The 17,400-nt window shown below is 41.7% G+C and overlaps 1 protein-coding gene across 2 annotated transcripts in view; it reads left to right on the top strand.

Moving 5' to 3' along the window:
* The window catches only part of AGXT2 (alanine--glyoxylate aminotransferase 2), a 35,499-nt gene that overhangs the window by 9,142 nt on the left and 8,957 nt on the right, over nt 1–17,400 (top strand). For both annotated transcript variants that reach the window (XM_077896255.1, XM_077896256.1), the window contains exons 4-11: nt 2,075–2,198; nt 3,267–3,361; nt 5,108–5,201; nt 5,853–5,946; nt 10,015–10,115; nt 10,684–10,776; nt 13,788–13,920; nt 16,151–16,242. In XM_077896255.1, the coding sequence (XP_077752381.1) occupies nt 2,075–2,198; nt 3,267–3,361; nt 5,108–5,201; nt 5,853–5,946; nt 10,015–10,115; nt 10,684–10,776; nt 13,788–13,920; nt 16,151–16,242 (826 nt within the window). The remainder of the gene's footprint in view (nt 1–2,074; nt 2,199–3,266; nt 3,362–5,107; nt 5,202–5,852; nt 5,947–10,014; nt 10,116–10,683; nt 10,777–13,787; nt 13,921–16,150; nt 16,243–17,400) is intronic.

The raw sequence follows: 17,400 nt of genomic DNA on the forward strand, positions 1-17,400 counted from the left end.
AAAGCAGCAAGCCAAAATAAATTGAGTAAGTTCGGGTCCTTCTGTTAAAGCCGGAGCAAAGGGTCTTCCCCTCCAGCAGCTGTCCAGTGGTAGGAGCGACTGCAGGGTCTAGCCTCACCTATTCCTCCCACAGCCTCCTCCTTCCTGCCTCGGGAGGTACTAGTCCCACGTGAGGTCCTAACGAGCATGTAAAATAAACTTCCGATGCAGTGTAAAACACACGGTAAGCACACATGAAAGAAAGGAAGAACAAAGTAGAGAAAATTTTTTTCAATATTCTTATTAACGATGTTGGACATTGTCCCTGTTAGTGGGCCGCTCACTAGCTTTCCAGGCCTTTGTGCTTCTCCGGATCTCCCTCTGACTCTACAGCTTGCCCTCTGACCTCCTGCCTCTGGGTGTCCCAGCCCTGTTCCTCAGCCTTCTGCTCTTCTCTCTAGCTCCTTCGTGCCTTATTACTTCCCCCATAGAACGGGCCCCACCTCTTTTCCCCCTTCCTGGTCAGTTAGTGACACTTACAGCAGCCTTCCCCGGCTCTGTTTCTTCCACCTTGACCCCTCGCCAAGCTACTATTGCAACTCTAATAAATCCAAAGTGGGCATTGGGATGCCCCACATTTCCCACAGCCTCCAGGACACCCCCACCCCATGATATTCCACCATCAGCTGAAATCTAGCATTACCAAGGCCAAACCCATCACACTCTCCACTATACTGTTTCTATTTACATATTCATTTATTCAAAGCACACATGTGCCTCCCACTCTGTGAAGGTCCTCTGCCAGGAGCTGGGTAGCCACTGGCTACATTTCTCAACTAATTCTAGAGTTTCCCTGATGTTACAGGCAAGAATGGTGAAGTCATCTCTGTCACATCCCTGCCTCTCACTTGCCTTTGCCAACCTGATACTGAGGTCTAGTTTTCCCTCCTCTGAAATGCCTCTCCTACTGGGCCCCCACGAAATCCCATTAACCCCGGCCTCCTAGGAGCCCTTCTCTTCCCACACCTGGAAGGCCACCTGGCCCTCCAGGCTGGCCTCACCATTACCGGTCTGCCCCCCTCCATTCTACCCTCATGTGACTTACATGTTTTATTTTGTTAAACAATACTTTTATCAATTATCTCTTCTGCTTAAGAGTTTACTAATATTTTGCAATTTTCTGAAGTGAATCATGGAACCCTGATTGCAGGAGAGGTTAGTTGGTAAAGTGTCCCATGAAAAAATAAGTTTTAAAAGCACTTTAAACTATAGCTCCCTCCTGGAGAGAAACAATGCTTACTTGACTAACAAAAGTACTGTTAAGTCCTGCAGTAAAGAAATCTGTTTGATCTGGTATTTCTCAAAATTATTTAATTATTATTTATTTAACCACTGAACTGATTTTTTTTTTTTGAACAGCTATTAATAACAAACAGAACTGGTGTTTAACTTTAGCCATTGCTGTCCTTTAGAGATCTAGTTCAAACATCCTGTCCTATCTTTCTAAGACATTCTTAGTCAGGTCCTACGTATCTGTCTACAGTTAGTTCTTACTGTCCTTCAACATGAACCTTCTGATCCTTCAAAGAATATGGTTTCATAGCTACAAAATGTTCACCAACACTGACCACTATTAGGAGTCAGATGCTGGAATCTCCTTTGAAGGAAGAAGTGTTGCTCCCGTATACATGTACACAATAGATTCCTTAAAGAATAAATGAAAAGACACCCAGGGTGACATGTGGTCATCTCTAGTTTCCAAACTGCTCAAAGGGTATTTGACACGAAAACCTAAGTAGAAGAGATTCTATGTCCTAAAGTAGGATTTTTTTTTCTTCCAAAATTCCCTAAGAGATAATCATTTGGTCTCCATTTGAACACCTCCCTTGGTGAAGAACCCATTATCTTTAAAGGCCACCCATCCCATTGCCAGAGAGCTCTACTGGTTAGAGTTCTTTCTCATGTGTGGATGAAATCAGTCTCTTGAAACCATTTGAGAAATAGCTATATGTCTGGGTTCAATGGCCAGTGTGTGTGTGTTGGGAGGAACATACCCACTGGCAGCATGGGGAACTCTGCTCTCCTGTTTATCCAGGAAGGTAAATGCAGTGGCACAAAATCAGCTTGGGCGCCTATGGCATACAAGTACCCTCTTCTTCCACCCTCCAATCCATGAATTTGCAGAGAAGCTTTCAGCACTTCTTCCTGAGCCTCTAAAGGTATGACGTTCTCGAAAGAACAGGAGTCTCATGATCCCAGAAGAGCTGCCCAAGGAAGCAGGAATATGAACAGGGAAATTGGGTCATGCATTGAACATCTGAAATGGTGAGCTGATAGCCAAATCTGAAAGGAATCAAAGAGAAGATAGGAATTTACGAATTGCTGGTGAAGCCAGCCAATGTTCACTCATCATCTCCAAGCCTCTGCCTCTCCTTGGAGGTTATCCTCGCTGCCACCTGTCTGTAAAAGTCACTTAGCCAAAGCCCCAGCCCTCCTCTATGTACTTTCCTCTATGTTCTTCGAGAAGTTTTCATCTCTTCGCTGCAGGGCCCCTCTACAAAGTTATCTGCATGTTTCCTCTTATGGAATGGAGCCATTTTTTAATAAAATTAATATCCCATTCAGTTCATTCAATCTAAGATGCACTTAGTCTTGCTAAATTGAGATGTTTTCTGCATCTGAAATGACTGAAAGTTTTTTTAAACTGAACAGAGATGTTAAAATGCTGGCCAAGATTTGCATTTCCAGATTCAATGAGTTAATATATGTAGTACCTAGAACAGTGCCCAGTACCTGGTTTTAGCTTTTATTATTATTTTACTGTATTATCTAGATCCTCTATTCATACACACTGAACAGACAGGCTGGGGCATCCTCTCGGGCTGCAGGATCTTGTCCAAGCCTTCAGAATCTGGTTGACTGGTTGAGGTTCAGGAGCTAAGCAACCAGTCTTCAGATCCACTCACCCACTAACCAATCACTCCATACCCTTCAGCGAGTCTCCTCATCTTGGCATTTTGCAGAGCATTGAATAGAGCCAGTGAAAGCCTGGGATGTTTCATAATTGGGATAATTCTTAGCCATTTTTTTTATGTTTAGCTGTTAGCAGCTGTTGAGTGAAAAGCAGTAGAATTAATGTAGTAATTCAATGATGGGACTGCTTGTCTGAAGGTAACTCTCCTTGATTATTAGAGGTTGGGATATACAGTCTTTAGCAATTTTGAATTAATCAGGTCAAAAGGAAATAAACTCATCTATGAGGCCATGTGTCTTCTGTTTCCCTCCAGGTCATTTTCTTGGTGAACAGTGGCTCCGAAGCCAATGACCTAGCCATGCTGATGGCCAGAGCACACTCAAAAAGTACAGACATTATTTCTTTCAGGTAATCACACCTTGGAATAACCAATTTTAATAACACTGACTTGCTCCAACACTAACTGTGCATTTTTAAAACATAGCCCAAAGGGGAAGGGGACTTTCCCAGGAGTACCATTCTAATTTTATGTTGTTGTTTTTAAAAGATTGTATTTGTTTATTCATGAGAGAGGCAGAGACACAGGCAGAGGGGAAAAGCAGGCTCCCTGTGAGGAGCCTGATGCAGGCCTCTATCCCAGGACCCAGTAGTCATGACCTGAGCCAAAGGCAGACACTCAACCCCTGAGCCACCCAGATGTCCTAATTTTAGGTTTTAGAGCAGAATCAGTCGAATGAATTTTATGACTGAATAACTCCATCTAAATTGGCCTGATACGAGGCAGGGTTCCCTGACTTGGGTACAAACAGCTTGGAGTACCACTAGTTATGTCATAGATCATTCTATAAAATTAAACAGATGGTCATATGACAGTTTTTTTAACTTTGAAGGTATGCCAAGTGGTGAATGACTGGTTGATACCCATAGATGTTCTATGATATGACAGAGGGCCCATTTTCATCTCTGCTTATGCTAAAGAGCCCTCTACTTCCTAGTGTCAGCTGCACTAGGTTTTTACCTTTTATTTTCTTTAACTTCAGAGGATGCATGTTTCTGCTTCTTCAGGTGACTTTTGAAAATTGATAATTTAATAGATTAATTACAAACACTTGGTAGCTATATTAGGATTAAAAATAATAGAAAACTAAGCATTTTGCTTGCAGTTGCCTCCTTTGGGTAATTTTATATAGCACATAGAAATAGGTTCTTATAATAAGGTTTATGTCAAAGAGTGACTTAGTAAAAGTAGATAGAATGAAGAGAGTCCCATTCTGTCACCTATCTGGCCATAATTTGTGTCTCAATTCAAAATATTTGATTACCACAGCTCATCCGATACTGCACATCCCATATAAAACATACATGTAGTAAAAAAAAAAAAACATACATGTAGTAACTATAGGCATAAGGAAATGTTTATTATCAAAGAAATACGGTAATAAAAAATGTGATTGATGTTTTACCCAAATAAAGATAAATGTTGATCTATTCAAAGCAGTCATGTGTTACTATGTTTCAACACGTTTGTGTCTCCTCCTTCAAGATAAATGACCATCCTTTTGAATAGTCTTAATAGTCATAAATCCTCATGTAAGGGTGATTTTGATTTGGGGAATTGTCAAAACCCAGTTGAAGCCAAAACTGGTGATTAGGATGATTTATACTAAATACAGTAGTTTCAGGTTCAAAGAGAAACAAAACCTATGTTTCTCATATGCCAAATAAAGTGGCTTATGTGGCGTTTGTGCAACAGCCACATTACAGGAACAAAGATGTGGCTTCCCGAGGTCACTGTTTTGAAGACTAATACTCACTGAATATATAATTACTGGCATGTTGCTAAAAATGAGTCTCGCTATTGAAAAGTAACTGAGTAGGGCAGTGATGAAGATTAGAGTTCTTGCCCAGATGTTCTCCAAAGCTTCCTTTCCCAGTTTCAAGTCTATGCCCCCAGAAGAAAAGACAAAGAAGTAAATCCTCCTAGCATGGCCTTAGAAGATTTCTTAGAACTCACTAGAGTTGCATTTTAATAGTGTTCTATTTTATCTCCCTAGCCTTCATGGATCTTCTCTTTTGTCCTACTTGGCATTCCACAGGCCAGAAACCAAAGAAAAATGAACCTAACCCCATCTTCTCACTGTTGCTTCTCTGCAGAGGAGGCTACCATGGGGGCAGTTCTTCCACACTTGGCTTGACAAATGTAGGGCCCTTCAAAACGGAGCTCTCCAGTGGGTTGGGCTGCCAATCAGTGAGTTTTGAGATTTTTTGTCTTATTTCTCTAAAGGCTGCTGGGTATATGGTATGATTGACCAGATTGTCCAGGTATTAGGATCAGAAATGAATATAAAGCCTACCATTAATCAGGGGCTGAATTTGACTTAGTTGAACCAAAGCCCACTTGGAGGAAATGTTTATCAGAAAGGCCTCCAGTGTCTGAGTAACATTTAATGATAGAGACTTTTAAACTCTGTTTTGCTTTTAAATAAAATCAAGTAAATTACAAATAAATGCATTGAAATTAGTTCTCAGAGCCTTGAAAGCATAAGATTCCTATAGAACCATCTTTGTACTCACCTTCTGTTCTCACCTGCTATGCCCACCTCAGCAAAAGAATCGGATATGATTATTCCTACTCTTTCAGATGCTCGTAACTAACTCTTGAGCAAGTTGTTTCCAGGCTGACACGAAATCAGTTTCCTTTGTGAAGTGCCCACATAACTGATTTCTAAGAAAAAAAAAATTATCTTTTCAAACCAAAATATTAGGGTTTTATCCTAGGTAGGAGAGGAGTCTCAATACCAAATTAAGAAGCCCTCTTACGCTGATCAGTATCACATGCTCCTCAAATTGGCTACCTAGTCTTCACATTTTGCCAAAATCCTTCTTTTGTCATTTACAGACAATGTGCCCAGATGTTTTCCGTGGCCCTTGGGGAGGAAGCCACTGTCGAGATTCTCCAGTGCAAACAATTAGGAAATGCAGCTGTGCACCAGGTTCAACTGGGCAGGGAGGGAGGTGTGTGGTGGAAGGTCGGGAGGGGTAAGCAAACTAGAGAAAGGCTGAACCATTCCTGAGTGAACAGATCTGGGGAAAAAAAGGAAAAGGGAAGAGCCAAAAGAAACAAAACCAGAAAGCCACTTCCCCACTCCAACCCCTCCTAACACCCTACCCCCCCCCCCGCCCCCCGCCCGTCAAATCAACGTTTCTCATGCCTGCTACCTACCACTGTGTTACCTGACCGTGAGGAAGAGCATCTCATGCTAACAGGGCTAAATTAAACAGACTAGCACTTGGCACTTAATTAAAGGAGCTCTGTTAGCTCTATTAGCAATAGCTCTGCTATCAATTTTAAAAGAAAACAAAGTTGGTGGGGTTGTTTACCAATTCCCAGTGGTGAAAGGGAGAGGAAATGAATACTTTTAGCAATCTCAAAACTCCAGTCAAGAAGCTCCCCCAGGGACTCTGAATGCCAGCCAAAATGAGAGCTGTCAAAACTTAAGGCCATCCCCCAAGGCTGCTGACATGTCTTGCAAAAGTTTTAAAGGCATTCTCCAAAGGAAAGCTTCCACTCACTTACTGCATTTTTATTTGCATTCTTTACCTATTCTTACCAAGAGAGGAGGCGTGGAAGCAGAATCTTCTTTGCTAATCAGCAGGTCTCACCTCATGCTTCTTGGCACAGTTCAGCACCTCTGAATAAGCTGCTCCTAAGTAGTGCGGAAAGAAAGAGCTAAATGCTTCTGCCGAAGATATCTGATGGAATAGTCTGACTCACAGGGCTGAGAAAAAGAATACAAATGGAAGTCTTCAAAATCAGCTTTGAAAGGAAGAAAATTCACAGGCTCCTTAAAATTCAGATGGGATAATGGCAAAATGGAGGTAGGAGGATAAAAGAATGAGCCCTGAAAGAAGATGTCTTGGTCACAGAACTTAAAACTGTAAGGAAATTTAAAGCTATATATACAACTCTCCATTTTATTTTTTTTTAATATTTTATTTATTTATCCATGAGAGACACAGAGAGAGAGGCAGAGACACAGGCAGAGGGAGAAGCAGGCTCCATGCAGAGAGCCCCATGTGGGACTTGATCCCGGGACTCCAGGATCTTGCCCTGGGCCGAAGGCAGGAGCTAAACCACTGAGCCACCCAGGGATCCCCTACAACTCTCCATTTTTAAAATGAGGAAACCAAGGTCCACACCTGGGAAGCTGGAGAGCTAGGACTTAACCCCAAGCCTTCGGACTCCAAACCAGTGCCCCTGGCCTATGGCCATCCTTGTTTACACTGACATCCCAGCAGGTGAACCCAGGGTGAAAATAATTCCCCATTCTGCTGCTGGCCAGGATTGAGAAGACCCTCGAAGTGAGGAGACCTAGATGCTGCTCCCAGCCCCGGTTGGTTCAGCTATGAGCAAATGCTCCATCTTTGCTTCAGTTTTCTCATTTGTAAGATAGAGATAGCAGTACCTGCCCCCTGTCCCCTATTTCCAGGCTTCATAGATCAAGAGAAGAGAGCTTTCTGTACAGGAAAGCAGATAATAGCAATGCTAAGTGTACCCCTAGAGCCATACCTGTGTGTCCTACCTAGATGGCATCAAGAATTAATATCGGTTTCATGCACCTCATAGACTTCAATCTGACCACAAAACCACGAGCACAGAGCTTAGCAGGCAGAAGCTCTCAAGAGATGGCCATTTCCCTCCATCCCCACTCTGTGTCCCTCCCCCTTTCCATCCTCTCTGCCTCTTCCCTCTTTGAGGGCTTCTTGGTTCTGGGCCAGGTTAAAAATACTAGAACCCCATGGTCATCTCTCTAGGGGCATCTGGAGGCTAGATGATAGTGACAGAAACACATTTTGGCTTCTCTGAACTGTTGTCCTTGGCATATCTGAGGTCAGCTGTTTTCTTAACTCATATCATCAAGAGACAAGGCTGATATAATATAAAAAGGGACGGCGGCCTCCTCCAGGGCTTTTGGGAACCGAGAAGTGTCTGGTCTTTATCGTAAAAAAGCAGATTCATATGTTTGCAAGTGTAAGCCAACGTGTAAGTACTTTGAGTATAGAAGATTCTAGTTCTCAATTCCTCTTAGGGTTCGTTCGCTGGGCACATACAGATGCCAATCTTGGTAGAAGTTCTTTCACCTCCAGATTATGTCATCACGGTCCCCATGGGCATAAGCAGAGGTCCATGTTGTGAGCCTGATGTAGCTATTGCCGTGGTAGATTTCATTTCCTTCCTCTGTCCTTTGGTGAGGATTTTGTCTTTCCAAGTGTTCTTTTCAGACCCTGAATTTTAGATGTAACCTGTGATGACATTCACCATCTAATGCCCACTGTCCCACAATGTACCAGGCCATGGACCAATCATGTCATTCTTCTTCCTTCACCTTTTGTGAAATGAGTTTCTTTTTTCCTTAAGAATTGTTCTTTCTTGGCCTTTGACTCTATTTAACTGCTTCTGTACCTCTGGCTAAAATAAAAACTCTTCCATCTCTACTCTGTTGCTTGCATGGTATCCAGGAGAACATCCATTCTTTAAACCCTTGGTGTTGTCATGGTGACGCCACTGCACCACTGTCTCTCTCCAGAAGCAGCCTGACCTGGAGTTACAGCAATGAGCTCAGGAAGGAAATGCAAAATGTGAAATGAAATAAGAAGCTGATTACAGCAGGTGACCCCTCTCATCACTGAATTTGTGGTCAGTGGGAGACAAATCATGAAAGGTCTATCACAGGCTTAAGCAAAACCTTCTCTCTCTGTTTTGTCCAAATTTAAGCCATTAGGGTTGATTATGCTCCACCCTTGATTTCTCTAGTTACAGATAAGCTTGCTAAATTTCCAAATTATATTTTTTGAACATATGATCCACCCTTTAGAGTCATCTTTGGATGTTTCTCTTCTTTTCTTAATAAAAATTTAAAAATCCAGGCTCCAGAGGCAGAAATTTATTTGGCTAGTATATCCTGCTCATCAAACAACTTAAGCGATACTAAAAATGTGCTTTCTGGGGTTGATATCCTTTTCATTACTTCTTCACACTTCCAACCTCTAACTCCAAGTAAGCAAAGACATCAAGTACCTCTCAAGCAAACTTCCCCAATGTCACATGTACGTTAAAGTCTGTTTAAGGCCAGGCAGTATTTTTCCCATTTTTAAATGAAGATCTGAAGTATAAAATATAATTTATGCTTCAGTTTTGATGACGATGACAGAAGTTTTCTGTCCCTTATCTCTAGACTTCAAGAACTAAGACTACATCCATGCATCTAAGCAAGTACTAGGATGGGAGGTGGTGGCTCTCCTCCCAGATGGCTTTCAGTGTCCCTGGGGCCAGGGCTTCCGTCACATCCACATGTCCCTCAGCACCCCTACTGCTATCCATGGATATGGGTTTAAGTTCAGAAACTGTGTGGTGCTGTTTAGAATCAGAGGTGTGGATGAAAATTCTGAAGGTTCAACCAGTGTAGATGTAGTTGATCTGAGACTCTTGGTATTCCAGAGAAGGCTTCCTCTCTCTTGCTCCCATGTATGAACATTATCTGGCTCTAGTACATTCTTCTTTAGACCAGACTCCAATTGTTCTATAAACATATTTATTAACTCTAAAGACTGAGACACTCTGTAGCTTTAAAACTGTACATCAGATTAAGTGGCAATAAAAGGTAAATAGAGTTATTTCCAAATAGGTTAAATCCACACTCCAATTATTTTTGAATTAGATCTACCCAGTTGAGAGGACAAGTAACCTTAGGTGAAACAGCTCTGTATTCCAGACTCAGTGATACTTCGGGGCATTTTTTCCCCAGATGGAAATGACTGAAGTGGTTTGTTTATGTCTTTATGGCTATCCTCGTCTTTCTGCTCAAACCAAAGTACAAGTTGTTCTGAAAGAATGTCCCCTCTTCAGAATTCTATATCCTCACATTCTGTTTACTGTATTCTCAGGATTCTAGTCAATCTACTCATCCTATTTCCTTTTTTCTATGGTTTCCCATTCTTCTGAATGCCATTCTCACATCTTCAAATGCTGTTTCGTTTGTTTGTGGTTCTTGTTTTTGCAGACTGCTGCCAAGCAAAAGACCAGTATATTGAACAGTTCAAAGATACTCTGAACAGTTCTGTGGCCAAATCAATTGCTGGATTTTTTGCAGAACCAATTCAAGTGGGTATACTGACCTTAGACCTTAATTGGGCTGACTTTCAAATTATCAGAGCATTTTAACTCATATATTCTAGAGAATTCCAAAATATTTAAGTGACCATTGCTGCGTCCCTCTCCAAATTCAATTCATTCTCTTGGCTCCTTAAAAAAAAAGAGTGCCCTCAATTTTCTACTGACCTTCAAAAACTATCTCCTGTATTCTTGGGCTGAACAGATAGATGAAACTATTGAATTCCTAAAATTCTGAAGAAAAGGAAACCCCAGCCATCTTTAGTTGCTTAATACCCACACTATCAGGGGGAGCCTTTCTCTAATGTTACCAAATCCCTTAATCTACTTTGTTTCTAATCTCAGAAGAGAAAAAAGTTTTGTGTCTTTTTCCCAAAAGTCATGGCACAAGAGTAATGGCCCCTCTATTCACCCATAGTTGGAACAGTTCTAAAGACCATTTAAAAAATTGCTGGTATTACTAATGCTAATGATGATAATGATCTATCTTCTTTCATTTTTTAATAGTTTCAAAGGGCTATGCTGTTATTATAGGACTCCCTGGTTTGGTCTTTTGCAGGGGGTGAATGGAGTTGTTCAGTACCCAAAGGGGTTTTTAAAGGAAGCCTTTGAGCTGGTGCGAGAACGAGGAGGCCTGTGCATCGCAGATGAGGTGAGTGGCTGTGGAACAGGGTGATGTAGAGAGGGAGAACAAGAAAGGCATAGGGAGAAACCCCTTCAAAGCCTCCTCTGCAATCCAAGACAAAAACCTCATCTGTGGAAATTCCAAGATGTGGGTATGAATTAATGAAGCCTTTGCTAGTTGACTGGTTGGTTGGTGGATTAGTTGGTCCATTTAATAACCAAAAGAACCTAAACATCCAAGTTGGAGTCTATCAAATGAGTGGCTAGCAGGCACAGATGATGCTGTCATCTCCCAAGATAGCTTTTTAAGTATGGAGATCGTGTCAGAGGCAGTTCAAAAACCACATAGGAAATTTCATCTCGTAACCAAGTTTTCATCCTAATTTTGCCAAAATAGTATTAACGAGGCTGGCAGCATTCATCTTATCTTAATAAAAAAAACTTGTTTGGAAAAGATATTAAAAAGAAAAAAAATGCATGGGGCGCCTAGGTGGCTCCATTGGTTAAACGTCTGACTCTTGATTTCAGCTCAGGTCACCATCTCAGCATCATGAGATCGAGTCCCAGCTCAGGCTTTGCACTGGGTGTGGAGCCTCCTTAAGATTCTCTCTCCCTTTCCCTTTGTCCCTCCTCCCTTACAAAATAAAGGAAAAAAAATGTGGACACTAAGAAAGAAGAGGGCCACCATTGCAGATATTTAAAAACTAGTTCCAAAAAAATTCTAAAATAGCTTGAACTGGGATCCCTGGGTGGCTCAGCGGTTTGGCGCCTGCCTTTGGCCCAGGGCATGATCCTGGGGACCCGGGATCGAATCCCACGTCGGGCTCCTGGTGCATGGAGCCTGCTTCTCCCTCTGCCTATGTCTCTGCCTCTCTCTGTGTGTGTGACTATCATAAATAAATAAAAATTTTTAAAAAATTTTTTAAAAAGCTTGAACTAAGGCAGCATTGGTGGAATAAGTATATGGTACCTCCAAAGGGATACTCTAAAGGGAATGAAATTCATTGGCTCTGTGTCTTTTTTAAAGGCATCAATTTAATCATAACCACACCTCATATTAGAGCATATCAAAGACAGTAGTCTTTTGTCTACTGAGAATAGCAATAGAGGTCAAAGGACCAGACGATGGTTTCCAGGACCAGAGACGTGCTCCCGGCTCATTTTGGGGTGACCGGTCATGATTCTACTAACAAGAGTTAGACCCACCAGGAAGAGGTGGGGAGACTGTGAAGATGTTTCATACCTGTTTCAGTCCTGCTGTCTTTGCCTGAATATTTTTCCTCAGCTAAACATTCCCTATAGTGGACTTTAGGCTGTCTCCTCTGCAAAAATGTTTTTTGCGATCTCCTCATGTGCAGCCAGGTCTCTGTTATCCCCAGCTGGCCTGGCTAGTCCTCAGAGTGCTGCACGTGTAAGCGAGGGCCAGCCCAGCCTCCCTTCCCCAACCTGTCGCTACAAGTTTAGGGACTGCAAGCCAATCAAAGTTAACTGTTATTAAGAAAAGAAAGGAAGAGAAAAGAAAAGAAAAGAAAAGAAAAAAAAGAAAAGGAAAGAAAAAAGAAAATTCTGTTGGTTTACAATTTGTTAAAGAATCAACTTTAACCTTTGGAATCAGCACACAGTGAAGCTGCCACAGACTAATGAGAGGGCAAATAGATTAAATTTTAAAAATATATGACCTTCAGAATTTTCTAAGATAGGTGGTTTTCTCACAGTTTTGGTCTAAGAATTATTTGTTTACTTTAAAGAAAGAGCAAGTGAGTGCAGAAGGGGAGGAGGAGAGGAATAGGGAGAGAAAATCCTCAAGCCAACTCCCTGCTGAGCACAGAGCCCCATTCAGGGCTCAATCCCAGGACCCTGAGATCACGACTCCAGCCAAAACCAGGAGTCAGCTTGCCAACCGACTGAGCCACCCAGGTACCCTGGTTTTATCACTTTCAAGGACATAATTAGAAACTACCTAACATAGGGTGATCTTAAGAAGGATTGTCCTAATGACCAAGTGAAGATAAGAACTGCTAGATCTGTAAGGTGCATGTAATAACAATTCTATAAGGTATGTCCCATTGTTATTATTTCAAGGAAACTTTACCAGAAAGGCTCTGGCAGAAATTTGCAGGGAATGTCTATGTGGCTTTATTCAGTTAGGCACTTCTGCTACTTCTGTATTCATTCTACGTACTAAGTACTGACTTTTATCAGGCACTCTGCCAGGTGTTGTGGAGAAAGAGAGGAATAAGATACAGCCCCTGTCATCAGATACATACAGTGGTGACAGTAGTCCAAGGTGAGAAGTTCAGATGACAGCATGCCTAGGTGCCTTGAGGGGGAGCTCTACGAGGGCTCAGGAAAATCTTAGAACAAGTGATGATGAGGCTATGCTTTGAAGGACAAGAGGAGTTAATGAGATAAAGAATCAGGGAGAGGGTCTTCTAGAAAGAGGGAAAAAAGCATGCACAAATAAACCAAAGTTAACTTGGTCCAATCCTAATTTAACTGGTTTAACTGGGTCATCTTCATAGTTCTCGAACCTGAAAGTCCAAGATTCTCAGGAAAGAAAGGAGATCGCAGGGAAGAGAATGACGAGCCTATGTGGACCACGTGGCAACCATACCAGCCCCAATCCACTCACTATAACTCCTGCTTCATCCAGCAGGGCAGAGGTGGTTTCTTCCCTGCTGCCTTACACACTGGAGATCCTATTAAGCATTGCTAACCAGAATGTTCCTTTACACATGCACTATTTATATGACTTTCATAGCAGTCCTGTGATGTACCACTAGTACTATTTCTACTTAACAGAGTTAACAGGTTCAGAGGACTTCAGAAAGATACCCAAAATCCCATAAAGTTAGTAGCACATGGTTTCTGGTAACTAAAAGCTCAGACACAGATTAAGGGCCATGTCCATGGTCATATAAAGATGGTGATGATGATGGCTGGCAATGATGATATTGAAGAGGAAAAGAAGTGATCAGAGTCGGAAAAGCCAGCATTTCTTGAAAGGTTTCCAATGATTTTGGATTTGTGTTCCATCAGGTGCAGACAGGATTTGGAAGGCTAGGCTCTCACTTCTGGGGCTTCCAAACCCATGGCATCCTCCCAGACATTGTCACCATGGCTAAAGGGATTGGGAATGGCTTTCCCATGGCAGCAGTTGTGACAACTCCAGGTAGGGCCTACGGGCAGGTTGCATTTGTTTCTGGGCCTCCCGCATCAGTGATGGTAGAAAACAGATGTTTGGGAACTTGTGTGGGTTGAAGACAGTGCTGGGAACTATACATGCATTTCCTAAGCAATAATGAAAAGAAACAGTCTGCCATATGGTAGAAGAGATGGAAGAAAGCCAGCCCTTTCTGCTCTTGCTGTAGGGAGACTAATTCTCCCACCCCCACAACGAAATGCAGGGTTCTCACACTCCAACAAGGTATAGGAAATCGTGCCACAAAAACAAAACCCACACAAGAGATCCTTTTTAACCAACCTGAAGCTAAGTGTGAAATTTCCAGGGAATCCTATTCTGAAGGAGACTCTTATTTGGTCTTACTGTTCTAATATGTTATAAACTCAAGGCTCAGAGTGACAGTTTTCTGCTTCCATCTCATCAACAAAACAACTGAATAAATATATCTCACTTAGCCAGAATATTCTACAAAATGAACATAAGACCAAACCCTATTTTAAATTTTAGTGAGGTTTTATGGAAAATTATTTTTATGAACCATTTATCGTTAAAAGTCTTTAAATTATTTTGCTCTTCCCACCAATAGTAAGCACACTTCCGAGGTACTAAAGGATAATTAAGTGTTCTGATAGTTCAGTATTTTTATTGAATGAATAAAGTAATACAGAGTCCAAGCTCCTTCTGCTTGCCTCATGACAGGTCAATAATTTGAGAGGCGAGATGTTGGGGCAAGGAAAGCCAACAAACCAAGGAGATGCGGGACAATTGTCCTAAAGAATCATCTCTCCTGGGCAGGAAGTCCAAACTCCTTGTTTGTTAGCAAAAGGGAGAAGCACAAGGGAGTTGGCTGCAAAGGTGACCAATGTCTATGGACCCCTGAGAAAGGTCTCATAGCTTCTTTGTCTTTGGTCATGGTCGCTCTTTGCCTATGGGAATCTGGTCATGTCCTTCCAATAAATCTTAAACATAGCATCAGCATTTCTGTCTGTACTTCCTTATCTCCTTAAGTGATGCAGGTTTCGGGTTAAAAAAAAAAAAACAAGTCTTTGCAAATCTCTGCTGTAAGCAAAATTCCTTCAAAGATTAACATGCCTACATACAGGGCAAAGCAGATGTTTCCAAGCTATAGGTCACAGCAACAAGAGAAAATGAAGCAATTTGGAGTCAGACATGCTAAGCTTCTACCTGTTACAGGTACTAAAATGTGGATGCAGAAAGCGAAATATTATGAACCAAATATATGCTCACCCTGAAAAAAATCCAGAAATTATGTTACTAAATCCTTCATGCAATCTTTTTTTAAGTATCTCCTTCTTAGTCCCAAGAGTATAATACAGAAAAAAAGGTTAACTAATGAAGGTCCATGTAAATTCCCGTAAATCAAATGTTAAGGTACTTTTCAATTCACAAAATTGGAAGATTGTGTTATTATACTTCTCATTGAGTAAGTAATTTTTCCATATCCACTGGCTGAGTAGATGAGTCAGCTAGGGCTACCATAACAAGACACCACACGCTGGGAGGCTTAAGCAGCAAATATTTATTTTTTTCATAGTTCTCGAACCTCGAAGTCTCAAACCTGGTCAAGGTGCCAGCAAAATTAGTTTCTTGTGAGATATCTCTTGCAGATGGCCAACTTCTTGGTGTCCTTCTATGTCCTTTTCCCCAGACAGAAAGAGAGAGCTCTGATGTCTCTTTTTCTTCTTAGGATGATACCAGTCCTATAAGGGCCCCATCCTTGAGACTTCATTTAACCCTAATTACTCCCCTAAAGGTATCATCTCCAAATCTGTTCACATTCAGGAATAGGGCTTCGACATCTAAAGGAGGGTCACAGGGTGGGGAGACACACATGTAATTCCATCCCTAACATCCACTATCGGACAACCTGGGTGGCTCAGCGGTTTAGTGCCACCTTCAGCCCAGGGCCTGATCCTAGAGACTCGGGATTGAATCCCACGTCGGGCTCCCTGCATGGAGCCTGCTTCTCCCTCTGCCTGTGTCTCTGCCTCCCTCTCTCTTTCTCTGTGTCTCTCATGAATAAATAAATAAAATCTTTAAAAAAAAAATCCACTGCCTGGTGAATGAAGAATGGATTGGCTATGATGCCATGAAATATATTATTAATACAAGACAAAAGTAAATATAATTGGAATGGTGTGAGAGGAGATGACAGGAATGTCTCACTCTTTATCCACCTTTTATTTTCTCTCCCTAGAGATTGCCAACTCTCTGGCTAAATCCGTTCTTCACTTCAACACCTTTGGAGGGAACCCCATAGCCTGTGCCATTGGGTCAGCGGTTCTTGAGGTATGTTCTGGCAGCCTCGTTAACATCCCTCATTTCACAAAATTACTTCAAAACCACACACATGTTATCCAGCCTCTGTCAATTACATTATTAAAGTGAAGAGGTAATACCAGTCCACAAATTTAAGTCAGATTTCCAGTCATTATTGTGCCCCTTCACCCATTTTAAGATCTACTCTGGGTGCTTGAAGTATTATGTATAATAAATATATATTTTATATAATAGAATAATATATAATAAAGTTCATATGCAAGGGAAATATAAGAAGAAGCCGCTAGCTGGTAGCACTGAAATTTCTTTTTTATTTGAGTGGTATGTGATGGATAGTCACCAACTGTTGTCTTGAATTCAGGTTAATTTTCACCCTGTCCTTGACAGTCTTCCTTCCTTTTGTTGCACAGTCATAAAGAGAATCTGAGTTCAGTGGGACCAATGAGGGAATTCAGCTGTTGCTCAGCCCCACTTGCTGAATTTTCCTGGTGTGTCCTCTGTGAAATGTCCTTGCTAATGTGCATAATAGCATTTGCTTAAGTAAGTAAGTATAGGGTATCCCTAGAAGAATGCCCAAGAAACGACTCACTGTGGTCATCTGTGGGGAGGAAAACTCGGCAGCTGGGGGACAAGGATCAGCGAGGATCCTTCTACTGTACCACTTTCATATATTCTGATTTTTGGATGAGGCACGTGATTCACCTACTCAAAAAATGTTAAGTATCTTTAAATAAAAATAAGTAAAAGCTTCCCTTGTTACTTAAAAAGTATGATAAATATGATAAAATAGCAATATGAAAAGCACAGGTAGGAATGTGTCATTTACTTCATTTTGTTGACATTGCCATTATGTCACCTCAACCACATAGAGAGGACTTAGGAGAATGAATAGGTCTTAAGTCATGAAGTCATGCAATTATTATCAGCTAAATATAAATGTAGTATATTGTGCGTAGTCAGTCAAGAATCACAAGTCTCTACCATGAGTGGAAGTAGGTGAAAATTTTTTTGTATCCTCAGGGCCCTGGCCCTGGGCCCACACAGGGCTTCGCTCAGCTCGTTAGGTCGAGGCCCTGTGGTGGGACACTCGGCCAACGACAGTCTGTGTCTGGCTGGGGGCTGCTAAACTTAGGTCAGTAAGGTCCCAGTAGGGCCATAATCTACGAC

The sequence above is a fragment of the Canis aureus genome, chromosome 4, assembly GCF_053574225.1.
Source record: "Canis aureus isolate CA01 chromosome 4, VMU_Caureus_v.1.0, whole genome shotgun sequence".
In the NCBI taxonomy this organism is placed as follows: domain Eukaryota; kingdom Metazoa; phylum Chordata; class Mammalia; order Carnivora; family Canidae; genus Canis; species Canis aureus.